Genomic DNA, 24,834 nt, shown 5'->3' on the forward strand with positions numbered 1-24,834 from the left:
CGCTGCTCCCCTCAGCAGTGTCCTTCGGTCCTTCTGCCTGCTCTGCTCCCCGCTCTGGCTCTGGTGAATTCTCTCACCCTCCCGCGCTTCTGACTGTACCCAGTGCATGTATAAACAAAACAAACAAACAAATAAATAAATAAATAAAAACATGCCTCTATTTAAAAAAAAAAAAAAGTACAAGTAAAAGGACAGAAGCAAAGACTAAATCATCCTTCTATGTCAACATATTTTCATACGCAATTTTTTTAAAAAGATTTATTTATTTATTTATACAAGCACTGGGTACAGTCAGAAGCGCGGGAGGGTGAGAGAATTCACCAGAGCCAGACAGGGGAACAGAACAGGCAGACTGACGAAATACACCGCTGAGGGGAGCAGTGGGCACGGCAGGAGAGGTCTGCACGCCATGGGGACCTTCGCCGGTGGCCGGCGCTGCAGATGCTGCGGGCAGCTTTGCAGCCCAGCGCTCAACCGCTGCGCCACCAGGGGAGGCCCTTCATACTCAAGTTTTTATTTTTACATAAAAACAAGACCAAAGTTTCTAAAATAAAAATGATTAAATACAAGAATTGGCTAGAATAAAAAAAATACTGAGACTAACTTGGGGTCACTAGTGATTGTCAGATATGTCTGACATTTATCTTGAGGCTTTATAGGTAAGGTTAAAGACAGATGGTTCATTTAACTAAGAATATAGCTCTATCTTTAACCTCCTTCTGGATCTTCCTCAACCAATGCCCCTGAAACATGCCTTTGCATAATTCCAAGCCCTCTCCTACGGAGACTTCTTCCCATCTTCTGTGATGACAATCATTAGGGCTATAGTTCCTAAAAGTTCCAGGGCACAAGGGCAAACTCACAGGGCACTGCAGGCTACTGTTAACTTTTGAGGGCAACACAGCAGTATCTGCTGCTCAGTGAAAGACCAGCTTGCGTTAGCTCAGTCTCTACACTTAAGACTGTTGTTTTCCTTTCAATAATGCCATGTTTTTCTGAAGCTGGATTTTTGGGTTTTATTTTGGCAGTTGCTGTGCTAGAAGACAAAACTCAATACAGAAGAAGGACGAGAGTGGAATGTCCACCATGACTCCCAGGTTTGACAGTCTGCAGTGCCCAATAGGTATTGTTAGGACACACATAGAATAGACCAATACCTCTCACCATGCACAAAAATCAACTCAAAATGGATAAAAGAACTGGACATAAGGGGCCTCCCCGGTGGCGCAACAGTTGAGCACAGGGTTGCGAAGCTGTCTGCAGCCTCTGTAGCGCTGGTTCGATCCCCAGCTGCTCCCCAGCCACCAGAGGAGGGTCCCACATGGCACGCAGACCTCTCCTGCCGCCCGCTGCTCCCCTCAGCAGTGTACTTCGGTCCTTCTGCCTGCTTTGCTCCCCGCTCTGGCTCTGGTGAATTCTCTCACCCTCCTGCGCTTCTGACTGTACCCAGTGCTTGTATAAATAAATAAATAAATCTTAGAAAAAAAAAAGAACTGGACATAAGACCTGAACCCATAAAATATATATGAGAAAATATAGGTAAAACACTACAAGACATACATTGCAATAACATCTTAAAGACTCATCACCCAAAGCAAAGAAAGTCAAGGAAAAGATAAACACCTGGGATTACATCAAACTGAAAAGCTTCTGCACGGCAAAAGAGACAATAACCAAAACAGAGAGATACCCCACTGATAGGGAAAAAAATCTTTGTACCCCATTCAACTGATAAGGGACTGATCACAAAGATATACAAAAAATCACACAACTCAACAAAAACAAAATAAACAATCCAGTCAAGAAATGGGCAGAAGAACTTAAAAGACATTTCTCCAAAGAGGAAATGCAAATGGCCAACAGGCATATGAAAAAATGTTCAACTTCCCTTATAATCCGGGAAATGCAAATCAAAACCACAATGAGATACCACCTTACACCAGTAAGAATGGCACATATCAAAAAAAACAGCAACAACAAATGTTGGCGAGGATGTGGTGAACATGCTTAAAACAAATTAAAAAACAGAAAACTTGACGAAGTAACAGAAGACCCAAATTAATCCAATCCAACACATATTAAGTTAAACTTCTGAAAACTCTTTAAAGACAAAGAAAAAACTGAAAACAATTTTGAACTGTCATAGAATTAACTGATTCAGGCAGGAATCACTGGTTGCTAAAACAAACAGGTGAAATTTTGATGAGAAACAGGATATTTACAGAATCTTCCCACAAATTATAATAAAGGGGAAAAGAGTATCTTTTCACTGGACAGACCCAGCAGACACCACCCTAAATAATCTAATTTATTAAGAGCACTGGAACAAATAAACACCCTGTGCACTGGGAAGAACAAGACCTTACTTCAGTGGGATTTTTGCCCCAAAAACATTTTTGATCTACTCGTGAGAGTATATCAGACAAATCCAAGTTGAGGGGCATACTACAAAATAACTGGCCAGTATTCTTCAAAAACATCAGGCCAAAAAAGATAAAGGCTAAGGAAATGTTCACATTAAAAGAGACTAAAGAAGCATGATTAAATACAATGTTAGGATTCTTTTTTTTTAAATTTTTTTTTTTTTAATAGAGGCATGTTTTATTTATTGATTTATTTATTTGTGTGTTTTGTTTATACATGCACTGGGTACAGTCAGAAGCACGGGAGGGTGAGAGGATTCACCAGAGCCGGAGTGGGGAGCAGAGCAGGCAGAAGGACCGAAGTACACTGCTGAGGGAAGCAGCGGGCGGCAGGAGAGGTCTGCGCGCCATGCGGGACCCTCCTCTGGTGGCTGGGGAGCAGCCGGGGATCGAACCGGCGCCGCAGAGGCCGCAGGCAGCTTCACAACCCAGCGCTCAACCGCTGCGCCACCGGGGAGGCCCCAATGTTAGGATTCTATACTGGATCCTAGCATGGGAGAAAAGTTACAAATTATTTTATTGGGATAACTGCTAAACTTTATGAAGATCTACTGATTTAGTAATACTACTGTATCAATATAAAATTCATGGTTTTAAAAATTATATTTTGTTTACGTAAATGAATGATAGGAAAAACACTCTGAAATATTAAGGGTAAAAGGGCATGACAGCTACAACTTCTCTTAATGCTAAAGGGGGAAAAAAAGTATACAAAGAACAAATGATAAAACAAAAGAGGCAAAATACTAATAACTGGTAAACCTGGGTAAGACTATCTGGTTCCTTTTACCATTCCAGTAATTTGTTGAAATTATATAGATAGAAAGTTAAAAAAAAAAAAAAAAACTTGTTGAGGGCCTCCCCGGTGGCGCAGCGGTTGAGCCCTGGGCTGCAAAGCTGCCCACGGCCTCTGCAGCGCCAGTTCGATCCCCGGCTGCTCCCCGGCCACCAGAGGAGGGTCCCACATGGCATGCAGACCTCTCCTGCCGCCCGCTGCTCCCCTCAGCAGTGTACTTCGGCCCTTCTGCCTGCTCTGCTCCCCGCTCTGGCTCTGGTGAATTCTCTCACCCTCCCGCGCTTCTGACTGTACCCAGTGCATGTATAAACAAAACAACAAACAAACAAATAAATAAATAAATAAATAAAACATGCCTCTATTAAAAAAAAAATTAAAAAAAAAATACTTGTTGAATAGAAAGTTGGAAAATGCTAGGCTAGGTGGAGTGTGACTGAGGTTTCACTATAGTCTGGCAGTTTTAACGACCATGTTAAAATTTGTACACGCTTCATTTTTAAGGTTAATAAGTAACTTTTTCAGATATGAACATCAGCAGCATTTACCTTTTCCTCTCTTCCTTTATTCTGTTCTTTCTTTTCCCGACAACGAACAGCTTTCCCTCTGTCATTGTGCAGGTTGTGTGCAGATGGACGGTGAACTCTGACAGTTGTACCTGGACGGTTACCGTGTGGTTTAGGGTCACTGTACTGAGAGGACTGGCGCTTCCTAGGTCCTGGTGAGGGTCTAACCAAATAAAAGAGCATCAAAATAATAATCAGCTCCTGAATTAATCCAAATATATATGAACACACACAATGTCTAAGGTTAATAACTATGAACTACAGAAGTCAAGGGAATAATTACATACAAATAGGACTGAATAAACTTAAGATCACTGAAATTAAACATCTAACACTTAAATCTGACACAGCTATCTGTCATGATTTAATGAGGGGAATGGAATGCAGTATGGTTATATGGTAGAAATAATGGAAGGCAAATGACCATCTTTTCTCCTTTGAAAGGAAATAACTTGCACAGCAAGGATGAATATCTGATTCTCAGAAATTGAAAAGGGAGCAAGAAAAAGAATTTTATCAAAAGAATCCAAATATAGCATAGGTGTAGCATTCACATTTATCTATTGGCATATGCACAATCTGGAACCATTAAGAATGTATCATAGTTCTCACCTTCCCATTAAAAATACTGATATAAGCACTAGCTGTGATTACAAGAACTGAGTGTTGGGCCTCCCCTGGTGGCACAGCGGTTGAGCTCTGGGCTGCGAAGCTGCTTGCAGCTTCTGCAGCGCAGGTTCAATCCCTGACCACTGATGAGGGTCCCACATGGTGCGACAGACCTCTCCTGCAGCACCCACTGCTCCCCTCAGCAGTGTATTTTGTCAGCCTGCCTGTTCTGTTCCCGCTCTGGCTCTGGTAAATTCTCTCACCCTCCCGCGCTTCTGACTGTACCCAGTGCTTCAAAAAAAAAAAAAAAAAAAAAGTTAAAAATTAATTAATTAAATCTTTTTTTTTTTTTTTTTTTTTTTGTGGGCCCCTCACCGATGGCCGAGGATCAAACTGGTGCTGCAGAGGCTGTGGGCAGCCTCGCAACCTAGCGCTCAACTGCTGCACCACCAGGGGAGGCCCAATTAATTAAATCTTTAAAAGAAAAAAGGACAGTCCTAGATGTGGGATTTGGGAGCTCAATTAAAGTCAAAGCATTGTAAACGTGCAAGGGATGGCGGGGGTTCAATTTTGGATTTAGAAACTTGGCTAGCTAAGTGGAAATATTCCTTTAAAATACAGATTTTCCAGGAACTCCCTGGTGGTGCTAGGGATTAAGATGCAACCTATGAAGCTACCCACAGCCACTGCATTACAGGTTTGATTCCCCAGTCAGGGAGCTACCCACATGGCGCAGCAGACCTCTCCTGACTCGCCCGCTGCTCCCCTCAGAAGGGTATTTCAATCAGTCTGCCTATTCTGTTCCCCACTCTGCCTCTCTGGTGAATCCTCTCATCCCCCCACCCCATCATCTCTGGCCTGTACCCCAGTTCTTCTATGCATAAATAATAAATCTTTTTTTAAAAAAATACATATTTTCCCTTATTAGAAAAATAATTTAAAAAAAATGAAATACAGGGCCTCCCCTGTGGCGCAGCGGTTGAGCACTGGGTTGCGAAGCTGCCCGCAGCCTCTGCGGTGCCGGTTCGATCCCTGGCTGCTCCCCGGCCACCAGAGGAGGGTCCCACATGGTGCGCAGACCTCTCCTGCCGCCCGCTGCTCCCCTCAGCAGTGTACTTTGGTCCTTCTGCCTGCTCTGCACCCCGCTCTGGTGAATTCTCTCACCCTCCCGCGCTTCTGACTGTACCCAGTGCTTGTATGTATGTATGTGTGTATCAATCAATCAATAAATAAATCTTTAAAAAAAAAAAAATGAAATACAATAAAGTATACGGAATTTTTCACTATCACCTGTAACCCTACTATCCAGCTAACTAAACATCTTAGTAGATTTTCTTACAGTTGCCTTTCATTTAACCAAAATGGGGACATTATACAGATACACTCATTTTTCTCTAAATTATATCATGAGGGATTACCTGTATCTTTTCTTGTATCATCACCTTAATGACTGGATATTGATCACATAAAAATGAGCCACACTACATCACTTCTTAACAGTAGCTATTCATTCATCCAAAAAAAAATCCGTATACTATACAGACACTACTCTATACATTAGATTTAAAAAAATGCATGGGGGACCTTCAGTGAGGAAATACATCGGCACAACTAAACACTGTCTAGAAAAATAAGGAAGAGTAAGGGGCAACAGGACGATGGTGGAGGGGTATTTTAGGCACAGTGATCAGACAGTCCTTCTGAGGTGACATATTAAGTAAAGACCTGAATGAATGACAGAAAAAGTCATCAAATATTTGAGGTGAAGGGCAGGGAAGTGCAATGAAGTGGGGCATGTGTGTGTGGACTTAAGTAGGCCGAGGGAGAGAGTTTTAAGAACTTAATAGAGGTAGTGAGGAGCCACATCTCAGGGTGCTGAAGGGCAGATGAAAGCTTTGGGTTTTATGCTGTGAGATGAGAAGATATTTGAGGGGCAATCAAATTTAAAAAACATTTTAAAAGAATCATATCTAATAGCTTTTTTTAAAAAATATTTTATTTATTAATGCATACAAGAACTGGGGCACAGGCCAGAGGTGCGGGTGTGTGTGCGCATATGTGTGTGTGAGAGGATTCACCAGAGACAGACTGGGGAGCAGAACAGGCAGACTGATTGAAATACACTGTGGAGGGGAGCAGTGGGCAAGGCAGGAGAGGTCTGTTGCGCCATGTGGGTAGCTCCCTGGCCAGGATCGAACTCATGCTGCAGTGGCTGGGAACAGCCACTGGTTGTGTCTGAATCCCTTGCACCACCAGGGTGGCCCTCTATTAGCTTTTTTATTTTTTTTTTTTTTAAATAGAGGCATGTTTTATTTATTTATTTATTTGTTTGTTCGTTTGTTTTGTTTATACAAGCACTGGGTACAGTCAGAAGCGCAGGAGGGTGAGAGAATTCACCAGAGCCAGAGTGGGGAGCAGAGCAGGCAGAAGGACCAAAGTACACTGCTGAGGGGAGCAGCGGGCGGCAGGAGAGGTCTGCGCACCATGTGGGACCCTCCTCTGGTGGCCGGGGAGCAGCCGGGAATTGAACCGGCGCTGCAGAGGCTGCAGGCAGCTTCGCAACCCAGCGCTCAACCGCTGCGCCACCGGGGAGGCCCCCTCTATTAGCTTTTAAGCAATTTCTAATCTTTCCTCTGAAAGACTTCAATGAACCTCCTTACACAAACATTTTTATGTACTGCTCTAGAAGAGAATAATGGACTAGTCCAACCTATTCTTTATTTTTTTAAAGATTTATTTATTTATGCATACAAGAGCTGGGGTATAGGCGAGAGGTGGGGGTGGTGAGAGGATTCACCAGAGACAGAGTGGGGAGCACAACACGCAGACTGACTGAAATATACTGCTGATGGGAACAGCAGAGGTCTGCTGTGCCATGTGGGTCACCTCCTACATAGGACTGAACTGGTGTTGCAGTAGCTGAGGATTGCTTCATAATGCTGACGCTTAACCCCCTATATCACTAGGGAGGCCCCCAACCTATTCTTTTAAATGGGGCTAAAATTTAAGTGATTACTAGGTTAGAATTATCACAGAGTTGGAAAAAAGAATAAGCTCTCTCAAGCATGAGTACAAATAAAAATTAATAGAAAATTTAAGAGTTTGGAGGAATGTCCAAATGAGAAAGCAAGTAAATTTCAGAAAGAAACAGAAAGATGCAGTGATAAAGTCAAAGAGTAGAACTTTTAAGGTAACAGTAATCCAGGGTATTTAAAATCAGAAACAGAACAAGTAAGAAGCAAGAAGAAGAAAGCAAGAAGCAGCAGAAGGGACACTTATCATCAGAGAATTTAGAGCTCATCACTATAGAATTTTTAAGATGAAAAGACTCATCTAATTCCATTTCCCATCATCCCAAAGAAAGAATTCTCTTGGCCCTGCTTGTTTCATTGAGATAACCAAACTATTCATCGAATTTGAAATAAACTGAATTTTCACTGGGCATCTCCTCATTGGAGAGTTCTTAACAACAACTGAGAGAGGAATTAAAGGGCTCTTATGAACTGAATGTTTGTGAGCCCCCAAATTCCTTTTTTTTAAATATTTATTTATGAATACACGAACTGAGGTACAGGCCAGAGGTGTGGGGAGTGAGAGGATTCACCAGAGACAGAGTGGGGAACAGAACAGGCAGACTGACTGAAATACCCTGCTGAGGGGAGCAGTGGGCGAGGCAGGAGAGGTTTGCTGCACCATGTGGGTAGCTCCCTGGCTGGGGCTCAAACTCATGCTGCAGTGGCTGTGGACAGCTTCATAGGTTGCGTCTTAACCCCTTGAGCCACCAGGGAGGCCCTCAAATTCTTTAGATTAAATTCCTAACCCCTAATACGACTCTCTGGAGTAAGGAAGTAACTATAAGGTCAAAGGATGGGGCCCTAACCCAGAAGGAATAGTGTCCCAGCAAGCTTGCTGGCTGTCTCCATCAGGTGAGACACAGACAGAAGGCAACAGAAAAGGCCCTTACCAGGACCTGGACTGGCCAGCACCTTGAGACTTTAGTTCCAGAACTGTAAAAAATAAATTTATGTTGTCTGAGCTCCCAGCCTATGCTGTTTTGTTATGGCAGCATAAGCAGACTAACACAAGACCAAGTGGTGATTCTCCAAGAGAGAAGAAAAGAGAAAGTGAATAAAAATATACTAAGAGTTAAGAAAACATGCATTGAAACTAAGTATTACTGGTTCCTTAGAGCATTTCTGCCAATAAATCTTTCACTAATTATTCATTTGCTACACCAGGTAATAGGAAGTTGGGGTAAATGCCACAGAAAAACCTAAAATTAAGAACATTTTATCTTTTTTTCTGTTAAAGAATATTTTTCAAATTTAGCAGTTTTAGCTTGACAAACACTTTAGAACCACTGGTTCAGTCTAACTCTCTCAGTATATGTATGAAATACCTGAGACTTGGATTACACAATTGTCCCAAACTACAGACTGTGGTTAACATAGAAACAGAATTTAGTTATTTCAATTCCGAGCCCCATGCTCAATAAGATCTCATTATCTCCACTACTTTAAGTTCATTCATGAAAGAATATTTTTTTTAAAGAATCAGACCTTTTTATGAAAAAAAAAAAAAAAAATTTTTTTTGTTTAAAGATTATTTATAAAAGAACTGGGGTATAGGGCCTCCCCGGTGGCGCAGCGGTTGAGCGCTGGGTTGTGAAGCTGCCCGCAGCCTCTGCGGCGCCGGTTCGATCCCCGGCTGCTCCCCGGCCACCGGAGGAGGGTCCCACAGGGCGCGCAGACCTCTCCTGCCGCCCGCTGCTCCCCTCAGCTGTGTACTTCGGTCCTTCTGCCTGCTCTGCTCCCCGCTCTGGCTCTGGTGAATTCTCTCACTCTCCCGCGCTTCTGACTGTACCCATTGCATGTATAAACAAAACAAACAAACAAATAAATAAATAAATAACATGCCTCTATTAAAAAAAAAAAAAAAAAGAACTGGGGTACAAGTCAGAGGCGCGGGAGGGTGAGAGAATTCACCAGAGAGAGTGGGGAGCAGAACAGGCAGACAGACCGAAGACACTGCTGAGGGGAGCAGCGGGCAAGGCAGGAGAGGTCTTTGTTGCAGCATGTGGGTTTCTCTCTGGCCAGCAGGAATCGAACCTGCACTGCAGAAGCTGCGGACAGCTTCTGCAGTGCAGCGCTCAACCTGCTGCACCACTGGGGAGGCCCATGAAAGAATATTTTTGACTCACTTGCACATAAATTTAAGTTTTGTTTTTTTTTAAGTTCCTTTTTTTTTTAAAAGATTTATTTATTTATATAAGCACTGAGTACAGTCAGAAGCGCGGGAGGGTGAGAGAATTCACCAGAGCCAGAGGGGAGAGCAGAGCAGGCAGAGTGACTAAGTACACTGCTGAGGGGAGCAGCGGGCGGCAGGAGAGGTCTGCGCGCCATGTGGGACCCTCGCCGGTGGCCGGGTATGGAACCGGCGCTGCAGAGGCTGCGGGCAGCTTCGCAGCCCAGAGCTCAACCGCTGTGCCACCGGGGAGGCCCAAATTTAAGTTTCTGAATCAGTCATAGAGTCACATGATATACAATTTTAGAGTTATAAAAGGCATTCAACAACAACAAAAAAACCCTTCCCATCCTGTCTCTCAGTCACCCAGTTCTCCTAGATATTACTAATGCTGTCAGTTTCCTGTGCTAATTTGTTTCGTCAAAGGGCTCCACTTACCTTCGTTCAACAGGCACAGGCAATGACCAGACCTCTCCCTCCGAAGCTGGAAGCTCATGTTGTGCAGCTTTCAGTGGTGTGCTGTCAAGTTTAAAGCTCTCTAATGTTTTCATGATATCCTTAACATGTTTAGCTTCCACATTTATTTCCTGCCAAACCTGGTTTCAAAGGAGAACAGAGCTCTTTAAACTTCTATGAGTAATAAATCAATGCCAAGATTAAACTAGGGCTATTAAACATCTCTATTGTTAGAAACCTCTGTTTTGACAGCAAATCTCAAAAAACCAAAATATTCAAGATTTTATTACTGGTTCATTAATTCTTTGTTTTCAATTGCAAAATTAATTCTATAAAATGAATTAAATATTCTGGCCAGTTAATACATGTAACTGACTATAATCCTTATTCAACCTACGTAACAACTGAAGTAGGCTGAAACTTTAAAGTTTCAAAAGATAATACTTTGCCAAGCTTTGCTTTATCACTTTTATGCCTTAAAAAAAAAAAGCAATATTCACTGAATTTTAAAAATTATAAAAGTTGGTAATGTTTTGCTTTAAGTATTTTGCAAAAAAGCTTATTAGACTTTTAAAATAAAGGGATCTGGCCTAAGAACAAAAAGTCTTAAAAGTCTTTTAGGGTAAATTTAAGAGTCCTTAAAATAATATTTTCCCCTCTGGTAAGGGATATAAAAGATAAGCAAAGGCAGTTTTAGGGAAAGAAGTTCAAAGAGGATCATTTTCTCTTTTAAGGACAAATATAAAATACTATCAAAAAGCAGTTCAAATGGATAGGTGGAGGAGTAAGGGTGGTTTCGTGGTGGGAAATGATGGTGATCACACCTAAGGGCAGAAATCCAGTATTATGAAAACACAAACAAGGATGTAAAATGATGTGCCATTAAAAACAAACCCCCCAGCAATTCAGTAGCATATGAGGGATAATATTCTACCAAGAAGGCAATTCAAAAAGACTATTAATTCCTATAACATTTGTTTCCTCTGTGACACAGATGAGTCATTATAAATGCCACATTCAACTGAACTTATTCACAGTTTTCACTTGTAAATTCCTATTGGTCCTCTGGGACTAAAGTTGCTCAAATGGGGGTCAAACATGGTCTTCTTTATACTGTCCCATAAGGAATACAGTACCAGCAACATTCTGATGTCATATGCAACAATGGCTTAATAAAGTCAGCTCTCATTTTACCAGATGAAAATGTAACTGAAATACAAATTTTTAAAATCACTACTTTTTTCCTAATCTATTAGGACCCAACAATTAGAATAATTGAATAGAACTCAGAATACTGATGATGGTAAATAAAAACTACCACTAATATGAGTAAATCAAGTTTTACATAACAAGATATACAAATCCTGGTAACCAGACATTCTCAGTGTAACTGCAAAATGCACTCACAATCTATTCAAATCTTCTGAGTACTTACACCATTAAAACACACAGCAGTCATGATTCTCACCTGTTGCCATTTCTGCTGAAGGTACGTGTCTTTGACTGAGTATAGGTATTTGTTCATTTGGTCAAGCACACCCTGATAATAGACCATCGCAGAGTCATAGTTTCCCAGCAACGCATATTCACGAGCCAATTTTACATTCTCACTGATCATAAGAAGACTCATGCTCTCTTGCAAGCTAAAACAAAAACATTTCATGTTATATGCTTCTCAAAACAAGTGCTACAGTACAGTTTTTAGAAAGCACTCTTTGCGAGGTTCCCTCACGATCATAAACACACACTGTACTTTCTACCTCTCCACATTTGCTCGTGCTTCTCCTACTCCTTCAGCTGCCACTTCCAAACTCTTATCAACTGTCAATGCCCCGTTCAGACAGCATTTCTCCTAGTAGATGGCAATTCCCCCATTCAAAATAAACTCTCCCTCTTCTAAGGTCCCCTGGCACTTTGCTGGGGTTTTCATCTCAAAGCATGTCTATTTTATATTGCATTTACTGGTGATGTGTTATCTCTACAAGACTTAAGTTCTTTGAGAGCAGGTGTTGTATCTGAAAGGCATGAGACTGTACTCTTGATGCTTGACACACAAATCTCTGAATATCTGTAGAACAAATGTAGAAAGTTAGATAATTTTTTTTGGAGGGCAATGTGGAATAACAGAATGCATGTTTCAAAGTTGGAAAAATCTTGATTAGAATTTCTAATTCACCATAATAATCAAGTCCCTTAACTTTTCTAAGCCTCAGTTTTTAAATGTCTAAAATTGGGACAGTAAATGTCAAGAGTTGCACTATAGGGATAAATGATGACTTAAAAAACCTAGCATACTACTTGGCCAAAAGCAGGTTTCTAATAAAAGCTGAATGCATCTTCCCTGGACCTTTCTATACATGAGAACCAACCTTTGTATATATGAGAACCTGTATTCCTAAATATAGGAAACTGTATTTAGATTATGGATATGTACCATTATAAATGGGCAGCTTTTTTAATGCTAATTACTATTATTAACACCATATAGCAAGGAGAAATTCAAATTTGGATGATTCCCTGCTTTAGAGACTAGGGCCATAATTTAGATTAGGGTTGTGGCTTTGCAAATAAAAAGATACAAATTTGAAACAAGGTGGTAAAGTAACTGCTCAGAGTACTTGGAAACTGCTGGGATGCTGAAATGAATGAAGCTTTAGGTCTGAGAAACTACAGAATCAGGAAACCAAGAAAATTCACAGGAAAGCTGAGAAGAGATCTATGTGTGAAAAAGCAGGATCATCATCTTTTACTTCCTTTGTAAGTCAGTGGGCAATCATCCAAATAGATGTGTCTCAAGATGAACAAAGATAACATATGTGGGGACCTCTATTTAAGTTAACTGAATCTAGCCAGAGGTGTTTTCTAAAACTGTGCTTCTTACCACCCTTGCCCTATTCCCCATCTATGCTTAAGGTTAAGTGAGGCAACAGAGTCTGATAGAGATGACGACTGCTCTTCTGTTCTGCACACTGCTTCTTAGGGTAGAGACTGGAGAGGGAGGGATGTCAAAAATCACTAACAACAGCCGGCTTCTACAAACTCACTACCACTCATTCTCCAACCAGCGAAAGGTACAACTCTTGGCCCTTACCTACTTAGGCTTGATTAATACATGCCATTTATTACATATTAGTTATGTATTAGGATCCTTAAATCTAAGCATCTTTAATCCCATATAAGGTTCATTTCTAAGTATAAGACAAGACTGGAAACCAAGATAGTAGCTGGTCCTTTCTCTGAAAACCAACCCTAGAAAAGTCACAGTTACTTTCCAGATTGATGGACCCCCAACTGAACATAAAATTCTGAAAAGAAAAACAAAAACAAACAAACAAACAAAAAAAAAACAAAAACATTCAAATGACAGATAATGACTGTGTTGTAATGTGGGAGGGTGAGTTATCAGTCTAGAAGGAAAGAGGGCCAGGTGAGTTTTCTGGCAGTGCCCTTTCTGACTTCCATTGTCCTTACCACTCCTTACTCTACCCACCTTTGCCACTGTAGGGCAGAGAAGAAGCAGTGCTAGCCCAGTGCCTGATGGAGACAGCAGGTTCCATCAGCACAAACAAGGGCCTGGATAGAGTGAGAGCTGATAAAAACAGGTCAACACAGAAGCTCTGAGAGTGTCTCCTGTTGCCGTTCTTCCACTTAGGGAGGGTAGATGACAGCAAATGAGAAAGATAGTTCTTAGGAATGAGCAGTTCCCAGGCTGAGGATACCTGATTGGCAGGATTGAGAGGCACAAAATATCAAAATGATGAGAGATGGCGGAATACAACAGTAGAGACGCACCACACCCTGCTACCATAAGAAAGAGTCATTCATGTACTAATTGTTGAGCTAAGTCATCCACTCAAGAAGCTAAAAGACACCAACAGAGCAGACCAAAAAGCTCTTTAAATTTAGGGGCCTCCCTGGTGGCACAAGGGGTTAAGATGCAACCTATGAAGCTATCTGCAGCCACTGCAGCACGAGTTCCATCCCCAGCCAGGGAGCTACCCACATGGCGCAGCAGACCTCTCCTAATCGTCCTCTGCTCTCTTCAGCAGTGTGTCTTAAAATTTAAATCAAAGCAAACAAAAGAGCATCTAAAACATTGGAAAAGACTTATGAAACCAAAATCTGGGTCTTTGAAAAATCAAGAAACAAGTATTTGGCAAGAATGATTTAAGGGGAAAAAATGAAAGGACACACAAATAAACAAAATATAGAATGAGAACCAGGAAATAACTAGACAGATCTGAGAATAAAGAAAATGAAGTTTTCGCTGTAATTTTTTTCTCTTATTTTCCAGAATATGAAATTTTAATGACCTCTTTCCCTTAAAAAGCTCCAGTTGCAGAGACAGATTTTTCATAAGTGGGTTTTTAACCTTCCTCCTAAATAGAAGATAATTTCAATCACACATAAGTTGATCCAACCCTTTTTATGAGGCTAGAATCATCAATTTCAAAACTGAGTAAGAACAATATAAGTATCACTGCACTATGAACACAGACATGGAAATTCTAAACAAGATACATACACTTCATCAAGAAGGTTTATCCCAGGAATGCAAGGGTAACTTAAGATCAGAAAATCCATTCTTATAATTCCTTATACTAATGAAAAAAAAAAAAAAAAAAGGACTTCCCACAAAAACGGAAAGAGAGCATAAAGGGCAATTCATGGAAGGGAAAACCCAATGGCTAACAAGCAGAGACACTATTTAGTTAGGAATGGAAATTAAGCATTGAAAAACCCCTTTCTACCAGATTAATAATTAATTAATTAACAAGTCCAATAATACTAAGTATCAGCAAGGATTTGAGGAAAAGGAAACACAATTTGTGGGTATAAACTGGTTATGGTCATTTCGAAGAGCAACCTGACAATACCTGGGAAAATTATGCGTCCATTTATCGTATGACCCAGCAATCCCACTACTCTGTAAATACCCCAGAGAAAGTCTCACACAGATCCATTAAGGATTTTGTTTTGGGATTTTAATGACAGTATTGTTTGAGAAATCAAGGAGGTAGAGGCAATCCTTCTATTTCTAGCTAGGGAAATGAGTAAGAAAATGTGACAGATGAATACCAAGGACTACTATATGGCAGATGGAAGCAATGAACAAAACTTATAAATAACAACAGGGATAATCCAAATATAGAGGAGTTGGGTGAAAAAAAATTTTAGACACAGAATACAATCTAAATCCAATACCATTCTGTGAATAAAAAATAAATATGCTTTGGGGCCTCCTTGGTGGTGCAAGGAGTTAAGTCACAGCACTATGAAGCTATGGGCAGCCACTGCAGCAGGAGTTCGATCCTCAGCAAGGGAGGTGACCAACATGGCACAGCAAAGGGCCTCCCCAGTGGCGCAGTGGTTGAGCGCTGGGTTGCGAAGCTGCCCGCGGCCTCCGCGGCGCTGGTTCGATCCCCGGCTGCTCCCCGGCCACCAGAGGAGGGTCCCACATGGCGCGCAGACCTCTCCTGCCACCTGCTGCTCCCCTCAGCAGTGTACTTCAGTCCTTCTGCCTGCTCTGCTCCCTGCTCTGGCTCTGGTGAATTCTCTCACCCTCCCGCGCTTCTGACTGTACCCAGTGCATGTATAAACAAAACAAATAAATAAATAAAACATGCCTCTATAAAAAAAATTAAAAAAAAAAAAAACATGGCACAGCAGACCTCTCCTGTCTCACCCACTGCTCTCCTCAGCAATATATTTCAGTAGATCTGCCTGTTCTGCTCCCCTGTCTCTGGTAAATCCTCTCATCCCCCATACCTCTGGCCTGCACCCCAGCTCTTGTATGCATAAATAAATCTTTAAAAAATAATGGGTTTTATAAAACACCTTTTTCTTTTTCAGTATTCACATATCAATACATCCAGGAATATATACCTAATATATGACAGTGTCTGTGTAAGGTAAAATAGGGAATAGGAGTAGAGAAAGAGTATGAAGAGTAGGGAGAAACAGAAAATACAACAAAAGAAGGGCCTTAGACCCAGGGATAATTAGAGAGCCTGTAAGCTGACTCTCAATGATCTCTGCCTCCTGGTATCCATGCCCTTGTGAAATCACCTCCCCTAGAATGTGAGACTGTAACAAACAGCATATACAAAAACAATGGAATGTCATTTCTGAGATTAGACTGTGACTTCTACCTTGCTCACATTCTCTTGCTGGCCTGGGTAAGGAAAGCCAGCTACCATGTTGTGAACTGCCCAGAACAGTGACTCATATGGCAAAGAACTGAGGAAGGCCCAGCAACAACCAGTGAGGAATTGAGCCTCTCAGTCCAACCATCCAGAGGAACTGAATCCTCCCAACAACCATGAGGACCCTTGAGAAGACTGCAGCCTGATACCTTGATTACAGGCTGTAAGGGCCCTGAATCAGAGGCACCCAGCTAACACATGACCGGATCTTGACCCAAAGAGAGTGTGAGATAATGTTTAAGATACTAAGTTTTTGGGTAATTTGTTATGAAGCAATACAGCTATGAACTATGGTCTGTAATTATGTAGGTCAAAGCTAGGTTGCTGTGATCCAAAAGAAAAGGAAAATATCCCATGACCAAAACAGTGATTGTCTGGAGTCACTGATAATATTCCATCTTGACAGACACTTCAGGGCCAAGAACCAAGTGTCTCTGTTATTTACTGATATTACCCCTGCACAGAGAATCATGCATGGCACACAGCAGACACTCCATAAATCTTTGAATAAATACTGCCAGGTTTTTGTCCTAACTGCTAAGATTTCTTACCTTTGTCTGGTGCATGATCCGCAAGCACCCTCACATTCCTTGATCCTCAACTCATCTCTACCAGGGCTGTGTGATCACTTTCGCCCTGAAGCCACACATGCCTACAGTGACACGGTCTGGGTAACAATGTTAGAGGAGCACAGCTGGGCAGCTGCAGCTCAGTGTATAGTTGACCTGGTAAGCTTGGTTATCAGGTGTATCAGGTCTTCCCTCTCTGCATTTCCTTAAAAGACTCTCTCCAGAGCTTTCTTCCCTCCCCCCCTCCCCCGCCACACAAAAAAAATCTAAATTAGGTGATTTTTTTCTTTTTTGGAGGGCTACAATTCAGTGTGCCAACACTCACAGAAGTCATTTCAGGCCTCTTTCTAATCAGATAAAATTCCTGAGGAGCCAATGAATCAACAATTTCTAATAAACAGGAACATAAAGTCAACCCAAAGCCACATTACCAAATGCGCTGTCAAAGAAACAATATGTTTACTGAAAATAGTATCAAAATATTTTTAGTTGACTAAATGTTAAGACAAAAACAATTTTTATTCATTCCTTTTATTTCTTAAGTCTCAGGCATCCTTCTCAAATAAATGTCAACACTGCTAAAATTACACAGGAGGAGGGCAGAAATTGGATTTATCTGCCACAATATCTGGAAATATTTGAAGAGTTGCCTACAGACCAAATTTAATCACCATTTATTGTAAACATTACCCATTGGTTCAATATAGAGAACACATAAAAATGATATTTTCTAAAAATTCAGACTCTTAGTTGTGGAGATTAAAGAAAAAAATGACCAAAAATGATCGCTTTCTCTCACAGTAAGCTTTCCCTTTACACTATCCTATCAGAACCATCCTTTTGATTGCACAGCTTTAGTATTTATTTTAGCAAGTTACTAAATTAATTTATTAAATTAAAAGATGCAACATGAAATTTTAAGTCAAGTAACAGTCAATTTTTAAACAACTATTACAGCAAAATTTCTTGCAAACTTAGTATAAAATGTGATACAGTATCTCTACAAAGAGACTTAAAAGTGTTTTGTCACCCTCTAGGATTAGGGAAAAGGAAGGAAAGAAATTGAGAAAGAAAAGGTTACAGACCCAAATACTTCATTTGTAAGATTCCTATTCTCCCCCGATATAACAAGTACAGTGCCTTCCCTGTGACATACCAAAAAAGGACACTACTCCCACTGAATATTTTAAGGAATCTTATTAGACACGGTTCCACTTATTCTGCAATACACATATGTCCTTCATTCAAGAAATATTAAGGAGATCTACGAGTTATGAGGAATTACACTGAAGACAAAAATAGACCTTAAGTCTTGAATTTAGTGCAAGGGATAACATTTTATTTATTCTAGATGGTTTTTCCCTTGGCTTTATGAGAAAATATTAAACACAGACATAAAAAATCAGCATCAATGTTACAAATATTTATCTGCAAAACTGAAGTCCTATAACAAAAACAAATGAAAATCATGTATTTTCTTGAAGGCCTATTAAGTACCAAATGTGTGTCACTTTAAAGGTGGCAATAATACACTATTAAGCAATTTTCAGAATGTTCATCTCTGGGATATGAAAGCAACCATAATGCTAATTTACAGTCACTGATGATTATGAATAAGCACAATAAATGAATGACTTATGACCAATTATAGCATGGCATACATTTTTCTTACCTTTGTAATTACCAAATGCTAAATTCTCAAGCACAAGAAAGTTATCGCTATGAAAAGAGCATCAAAAAGGAAACTCAGGATAAAATACAAAAAAAGTGTACTACATATATAGTTGGTAAGCTTTCTTTCAATTTACCCCGAACAAAACAAAAGTAAACAAATCGATGAATACAATTATAACGTAATTAAGTTTTCAAATTGGGGTAACAATGGTTTATATCACTGTACATGTTTTAGGAGTACAGGTTCACATGCCTTCAAATGTATGTTATCACAACGCACCCACTGCAAAAGTACTAATAACCTCCACCAGACTCCACTGCGCCCCTTCTACCTTTTGCTCTCACCTCTTTCTTCCATCTGGTAACTTCAGTTCTGCAGTCAGAATCAAAGGTTTGTTTTGGTTTGGTTTTGTCTGTTTCTTTGCTTTGTAAAATGTAATTAGAAAGCCATATTCAAGCCATATCAACAAACACCACAAACAGACCTATTTAGCCAGCTATCAACACTGACATATTTTTAACCAGTCAAGTAGCTTTTAAAACAAAGCAAAACAACCATTGTAAAACAAATTTTAAAATTGTTAACAGAGTCAATTCTCAAAGATTCTAATCCTCAGTATTTGTTAGAACTGGGAGAGAAGTTTGAAAGTAAGATGCAGAATCTGTAGCTGCCTAGTATTAAATCGACATAATGTAAAAGCTTTTTGAATAACCAGTGCCATAAAGGAGCTTTATACAGCCTTTCACAGTTAAGGAATGTTGGAAAGTTGATAAGCACCGCCTTTTTTTTGAGGGCAAGATACAGGCCACAAGTTATTCGTATTCATACAAGACAAAACGTGTTGCCGCTGTTTCCTTGTGTGAGAACTCACGGATGACAAAAACCCTCTCCTTTGGAAAAGAAAACAGGTTGCACGTTGAGACATTCAGGCCTGTCTGAATAACATCACAAGGCTCTTCTTGACACGGTGGTGTTCTAGTATTGTGACTATGTGGCAAAAATCTATCGTACACATTCTAAAACATTTAGGGGAGTTTTCAGCAGAAACCACAGATCTGATTTCAAAGAGGAAGGCATAAATGAGCGCTTTCGCGAGAAAAGGGTGCCTCGCTGGACATCTGGAAGTTACTGATATAAAAGTGGCACTTTGCAGTTAGGAGAAAATTATTCTTAAGAGCAGGCTTGAGGCTATCCTAGCAAGGTAAACGTAAGGACCAACGTTTAGCTCCAACTATGTCACCATACAATACGCTGGAAGAAACAGATGTTCCATGGGGTAAATTTTCTGAAAGGTATGCACGCTAAACAATGAGCGATAACAGTCTCCCAGAGGATGCCGGGCTCCGGGATAAACTAAGTAAGAAGTAGCACCTTCAACATTATCACAGCTACCTAAGAAAGACAGACAAACAACGGCAGAGAGCCAGCTGCATCCCCACGCGAAAGCTTTCGGGCTTGTCGGGGTGAGAGCTGGGGCGGGGGCGGGGTGCTGGGGCGGGTTGGGCGGGTTCGGGAGAGGATTTGTCAGAACAGTGAAGTAATAAAACATCTCTTGGTCTCGAGTTCTCTGGTGATCCAAGCCTAGGGAGGGGGCGGCGGGAGCCCCGGGAAGTCCCCGGCCGGTCCCGGGTCCCCAGCGAGGGGCCGACCCCGCCACAGGTGTCAGCGGCGTGAGCCAGGACAAGGGTCTCGGCGCCGACAGCGGCGGGCGCCCGGCGGGACAGCGGGGGCTCGCAGCGCAGGCCCCGAGGCCCGCCCAGACCCGCCGGGGCCGGGGTCCCTCGAGCACCCGCGGGGGCCACTCACCTGGGGCGGCGAGGCTCCCGGGGTCCGCCCACCGCCGGGCGGAGGGGCAGGGTCGAGCGGGACTCGGGAGGCGAGGAAGGAGGGCCCGGCCCGGCCCCCCCGCAACACTGTCGGCCCCAGCACCGAAGGTCCAACCGCCAACAGCGCCCGGCGAGGCTCCGGCTGGTGGACAATTTGAAGGCAAACCCGCCGGGCCACTTCCGGCGCCGAGGACGGCCGCGACGGCGCGGGCGCACGCGGGGCGACGCCCCGGGAGCGAGGACGTCGGCGGCGCGCGCGCCCCGGCGCCGGGGGAGGGCGGGGCGGGAGCGACGGGCGCGCGCCTGCGCAGTCCAAGCCGCCGCCTCCCCGCGCAGCGCGGGGCGGGGGCGGTGGGGCCCTGGAGGAGTTTCACCTTCCTCACCTCGGCGTTTCCTGCTGGGTGCTTGCTTCCTTTTACTCTCGTGTGATTTTCATCACGTTGCTCAGAGGTTAGGAAGTCAGGGTGTCTATTTTATAGGTGAGTGTAAAGGCTCCAGTAATTCGTTTATGACAAATTCTGTTTTAGAAGCTAATTCTTCGACCGAGGTGTTAACAAAATAGGGAGGTGAGCAGAGCTTTTTGGACACGCTGCTGGGAGCGTTTTATTTTCTTATTTTAAATCTTTTTGATCACCAATCTAATACAGGCAACAAAAACAACATGATGCTCCACGATTTATGCGTTTCCAGTCTATCTCTATCCTTTAGCTCCACCTAAGGTGGAACAGAGATAGTTAAGACATTTTTTCCTTTAGGAGTGCATGGTAATTAAGTATCAAACTTTTTAGTATTTTCTTTTTTTAAAGATTTATTTCTTTATGCATACAAGAGCCGGGGTACACACCAGAGGTGTTGGGGGGTATGAGAGGATTCACCAGAGAGAATGGGGAACAGAACAGGCAGATCTACCGAAGCACACTGCTGAGAGGAGCAGCTGTTGAGGCAGGACAGGTCTGCTGCACCATGTGGGTTGCTCCCCGGCTGCAGGGGATCAAACTCCTGCTGCAGAGGCTGCAGACTGCTTCATAGGTTGCATCTTAACCAGATGTGCCACCAGGGAGGCCCCTATTTTATTTTTTTAAAGATTTATTTATGCATGCAAGAGCTAGGGTGTAGGCAGAGCTATAGGAGGGTGAGTGGATTCGCCAGAGACAGAGTGGGGAGTAGAACAGGCAGATCCACTGAAACACATTGCTGAGGGGAGCAGCCAGGGAAACAGGAGAGGTCTGCTGAGCCATGTGGGTTAGCTCCCTGGCTGGGATCTAACTCCCGCTGCATGGCTGCCAATAGCTTCATAGTGCGGAGACTTAACCCCTTGCACCACCAGGGAGGCCCAGGTATCTAATTTTAAAGAATCCCAGTAATTTAATACACCTAAAGATCATTCAAGTGAATATATCCATTCAATCCACAAATACTTAATAGAGCTGCTACTACAGGCCGGTTTGTCGTAGGCATTGGGCACATAGTGGTCAGCAAAATAGAACTATTTACAGAGCTTAAAGTGTAAATTTTTCTACTAAATAGAAAATAGTAGTTTTTGGCATGGTGGATATGAACTCTCTTGTAATGGAGTACGGGAAACCATAATGTCTTTTTGAAACAAAAACCCAGCTTAGGGGAGCCTCCCTGCTGGCACAAGGGTTTAAGCACAGCGCTTTGAAGCTGTCCACAGCCTCTGCAGCAGGAGTTTGATTCCCAGCAAGGGAGGTGACCCACATGGCACAGCAGACCTCTTCTGTCTCTGCCCCTGTTCCCCTCAGCAGTATTATATTTCAGTCAGTCTGCCTGATCTGTTCCCCGCTCTGTCTCTGGTGAATCCTCTCATCGCCCTCCCCCACCCACCACATCTGGCCTGTACCTCGGTTCTTGTATGCATAAATAAATTAATCTTTAAAAAAAAAAAACCTAGCTCAAGGAGGTTAAGATTAATTTTCCTTATTACGTTGAACCCCACTTTCATCTTTTAAGAGTGCAAAGGTATGCTGAAATACAAATACAACATAGTTTAAAAACTTCTCAAAGTGCACAAAATGAATACATATTGTATGATTCTATTTTTATAAAATTCTAGAAGGGCAAAGCTTTTATACTAATAGTGGTCTTTGGTTGCCAGAGATAGTTTAAGAGGGGATGCTGCAAAAAGGCACCTAAGTTTTGAATTTTTTCCCACTAGTTTTTCTGATTTAGTTCAATCATGTAATCTGTATCTTTGAGACAGACCTGCATCTACCTAGCATAATTTTGTAATTCATCCATGTTGTTGTGGGTGTTCATAGTTTATTCTCATTGCTGGGTAGTATTCCACACCATAAAGGCCCCCCCCCACCCCCATTCTCCTATTTATAAATAGCTCAGCTGTTTCTAGTTTCTGGCTATTGCAAATAAACCTGCTAGGGAAATTTTTGCACAATTCTGTGTGTGGATATAGGTCATCTGTTTCTTTTAAATTTATTGTATTTCTAGAAGAATTCCATTTTTTTTTAAAGATTTATTTATTTATTTATTTATACAAGAACCAGGGTACAGGCCACATTTGCGGGAGGGTGAGAGGATCCATCAGAGACAGAGTAGGGAACAGAACAGGCAGACTGACAAAATACACTGCTGAGGGGAGCAGCAGCGAGACAGGAGAGGTCTACCACGCCATGTGGGTCTCTCACCGGTCGGCTGGGATCGAACTGGTGCCGCAGAGGCTGTGGACAGCTTCATAGCACTGTGCTCAACCGCCTGCGCCACCAGTGGAGGCCCAAGAATTCTATTTTAATTTTATCCAGTGGCTTTAAAAAACATACAAGTGAAATAAGTCAGAAGAAGGAAGACAAATACTGGATAAGTTCACTCATATGGAATATAAAGAAACAAAACAAAGGCACATAAAAACTAAATCAAAACAAATTCTAGAGCGCCTCCGCGGTGGTGCAGCGGTTGAGTGCTGGGTTGCGAAGCTGCCCGCAGCCTCTGCAGCGCTAGTTCGATCCCCGGCCTGGTGAGGGTCCCACGTGGTGCGCAGACCTCCCCTGCCGTCCGCTGCTCCCCTCAGCAGTGTACTTCGGTCCTTCTGTCTGTTCTGCTCCCTGCTCTGGCTCTGGTGAATTCTCTCACCCTCCTGCACTTCTGACTGTACCCAGTGCTTGTATAAATAAATAAATAAATCTAAAATAAATAAATAATAATAAAAAAGACGTATGCAAAACAAATTCTAGAAATATGATTTAGAAGTGAAACTACTACAGTGGAGAGCAAAGGGTAAGGAGCAAAGAGCAGGAGACTATCCCTATGGTGGAGGATTATGGCAGCTTTCATGGTGGGTGTGATGTGACAACACATATCTGAAGAGGAGTGACCTATTCTAAACTACCTGCAGTGTTGTAAACCAATGTTTTCTCAATTAAAAAAGATATGGGAAATAAATTAATAAAAATTTAAAAAGAAATATATGCCAGGTATATCATTATAAATTTATCTACTAGCCATATTGAAAAAAAGGTGAAAAATAATTTCAGTAGTATATTTTACTTTACCAACTGATCCAAAACATAATTTTGACATGTCATCAACAAAAATGAATTTTTTCCATTTTTACACTAAATTTTTTTTACCTTTTTTTAAATTTTTTTAATTTAAATTTTATTTTTATATTTCCCATACAATTACAACCCCCTTATTTTGACCCCAACCCCTCCTTTCCCCGCCCCCAACCCCCATAGAGTGTCTCTGGTTCATAGTTGTTTGTTGATTTAGATATTTTCTTTCTTATAGTTATTATTTTTCCTGGTCCCTTATTTGGGTTTTCTAAACTCCTGCTATGAGTGAGACCATCTGGTATTTTTCTTTCTCTTTCTGGCTTATTTTGCTGAGCATGATCCCTTCCAGCGCCATCCATGTTGCTGCAAATTGCATGTGTTTATCTTTTTTGAATGCTGAGTAATATTCCATGGTGTATATGTACCACATCTTCTTGATCCAGTCATCTATTTTTGGGCATTTGGGTTGTTTGCAAAGCTTAGTTATTGTAAACAGTGCTGCTATAAACATAGGGGTGCAGGTGCCCTTTGGAATTGATGTTTCTGTGTCCTTTGGGTAAATACCTAGGAGTGGAATTGCTGGAGCCTATGGAAGCTCTATGTTTAGTAGGTCCAGAAATCTCCACACAGCTCTCCATAGTGGTTGGACCAGTTTGCACTCCCACCAGCAGTGCAGGAGAGTTCCTTTTTCTCCACATCCTCGCCAATATTTGTTGTTACTAGTTTTTTTAATATGTGCCATTCCCGCTGGTGTAAGATGGTATCTCATGGTAGTTTTGATTTGCATTTCCCTGATTACAAGTGATGTTGAACATTTTTTCATATGCCTGTTGGCCATTTGCATTTCCTCCTCAGAGAAGTTTCTTTTTAGCTCTTCTGCCCATTTTTTTGACTGGATTATTTTCTTTGTTTTTGTTGGGTCTCATCAGCTCTTTGTAGA

General features: G+C 41.9%; 1 protein-coding gene across 5 annotated transcripts in view; it reads right to left on the minus strand.

The window, feature by feature from the left end:
- KATNA1 (katanin catalytic subunit A1) overlaps positions 1-20,531 on the minus strand; it is a 37,671-nt gene extending 17,140 nt beyond the window's left edge. For 3 of the 5 annotated variants that reach the window (XR_005126957.2, XM_037520555.2, XM_037520552.2), the window contains exons 1-4: positions 20,348-20,531; positions 11,560-11,734; positions 10,074-10,231; positions 3,765-3,945 (exon numbers count right to left, since the gene is read on the minus strand). Coding sequence is in view for 4 of the 5 variants with exons in the window: in XM_037520555.2 (XP_037376452.1) it covers positions 3,765-3,945; positions 10,074-10,231; positions 11,560-11,721 (501 nt within the window). In the remaining variant the exon portion in view is untranslated. Of the gene's footprint in view, positions 1-3,764; positions 3,946-10,073; positions 10,232-11,559; positions 11,735-16,848; positions 16,933-18,885; positions 19,578-20,347 lie in introns of those variants that run through there. The other 2 variants (XM_037520553.2, XM_037520554.2) reach the window with 2 other exon arrangements.
- Positions 20,532-24,834: the final 4,303 nt, after the last annotated feature.

This window comes from Talpa occidentalis, unplaced genomic scaffold, assembly GCF_014898055.3.
Source record: "Talpa occidentalis isolate TD23 unplaced genomic scaffold, MPIMG_talOcc4v2.1 talOcc4.2, whole genome shotgun sequence".
In the NCBI taxonomy this organism is placed as follows: Eukaryota; Metazoa; Chordata; class Mammalia; order Eulipotyphla; family Talpidae; genus Talpa; species Talpa occidentalis.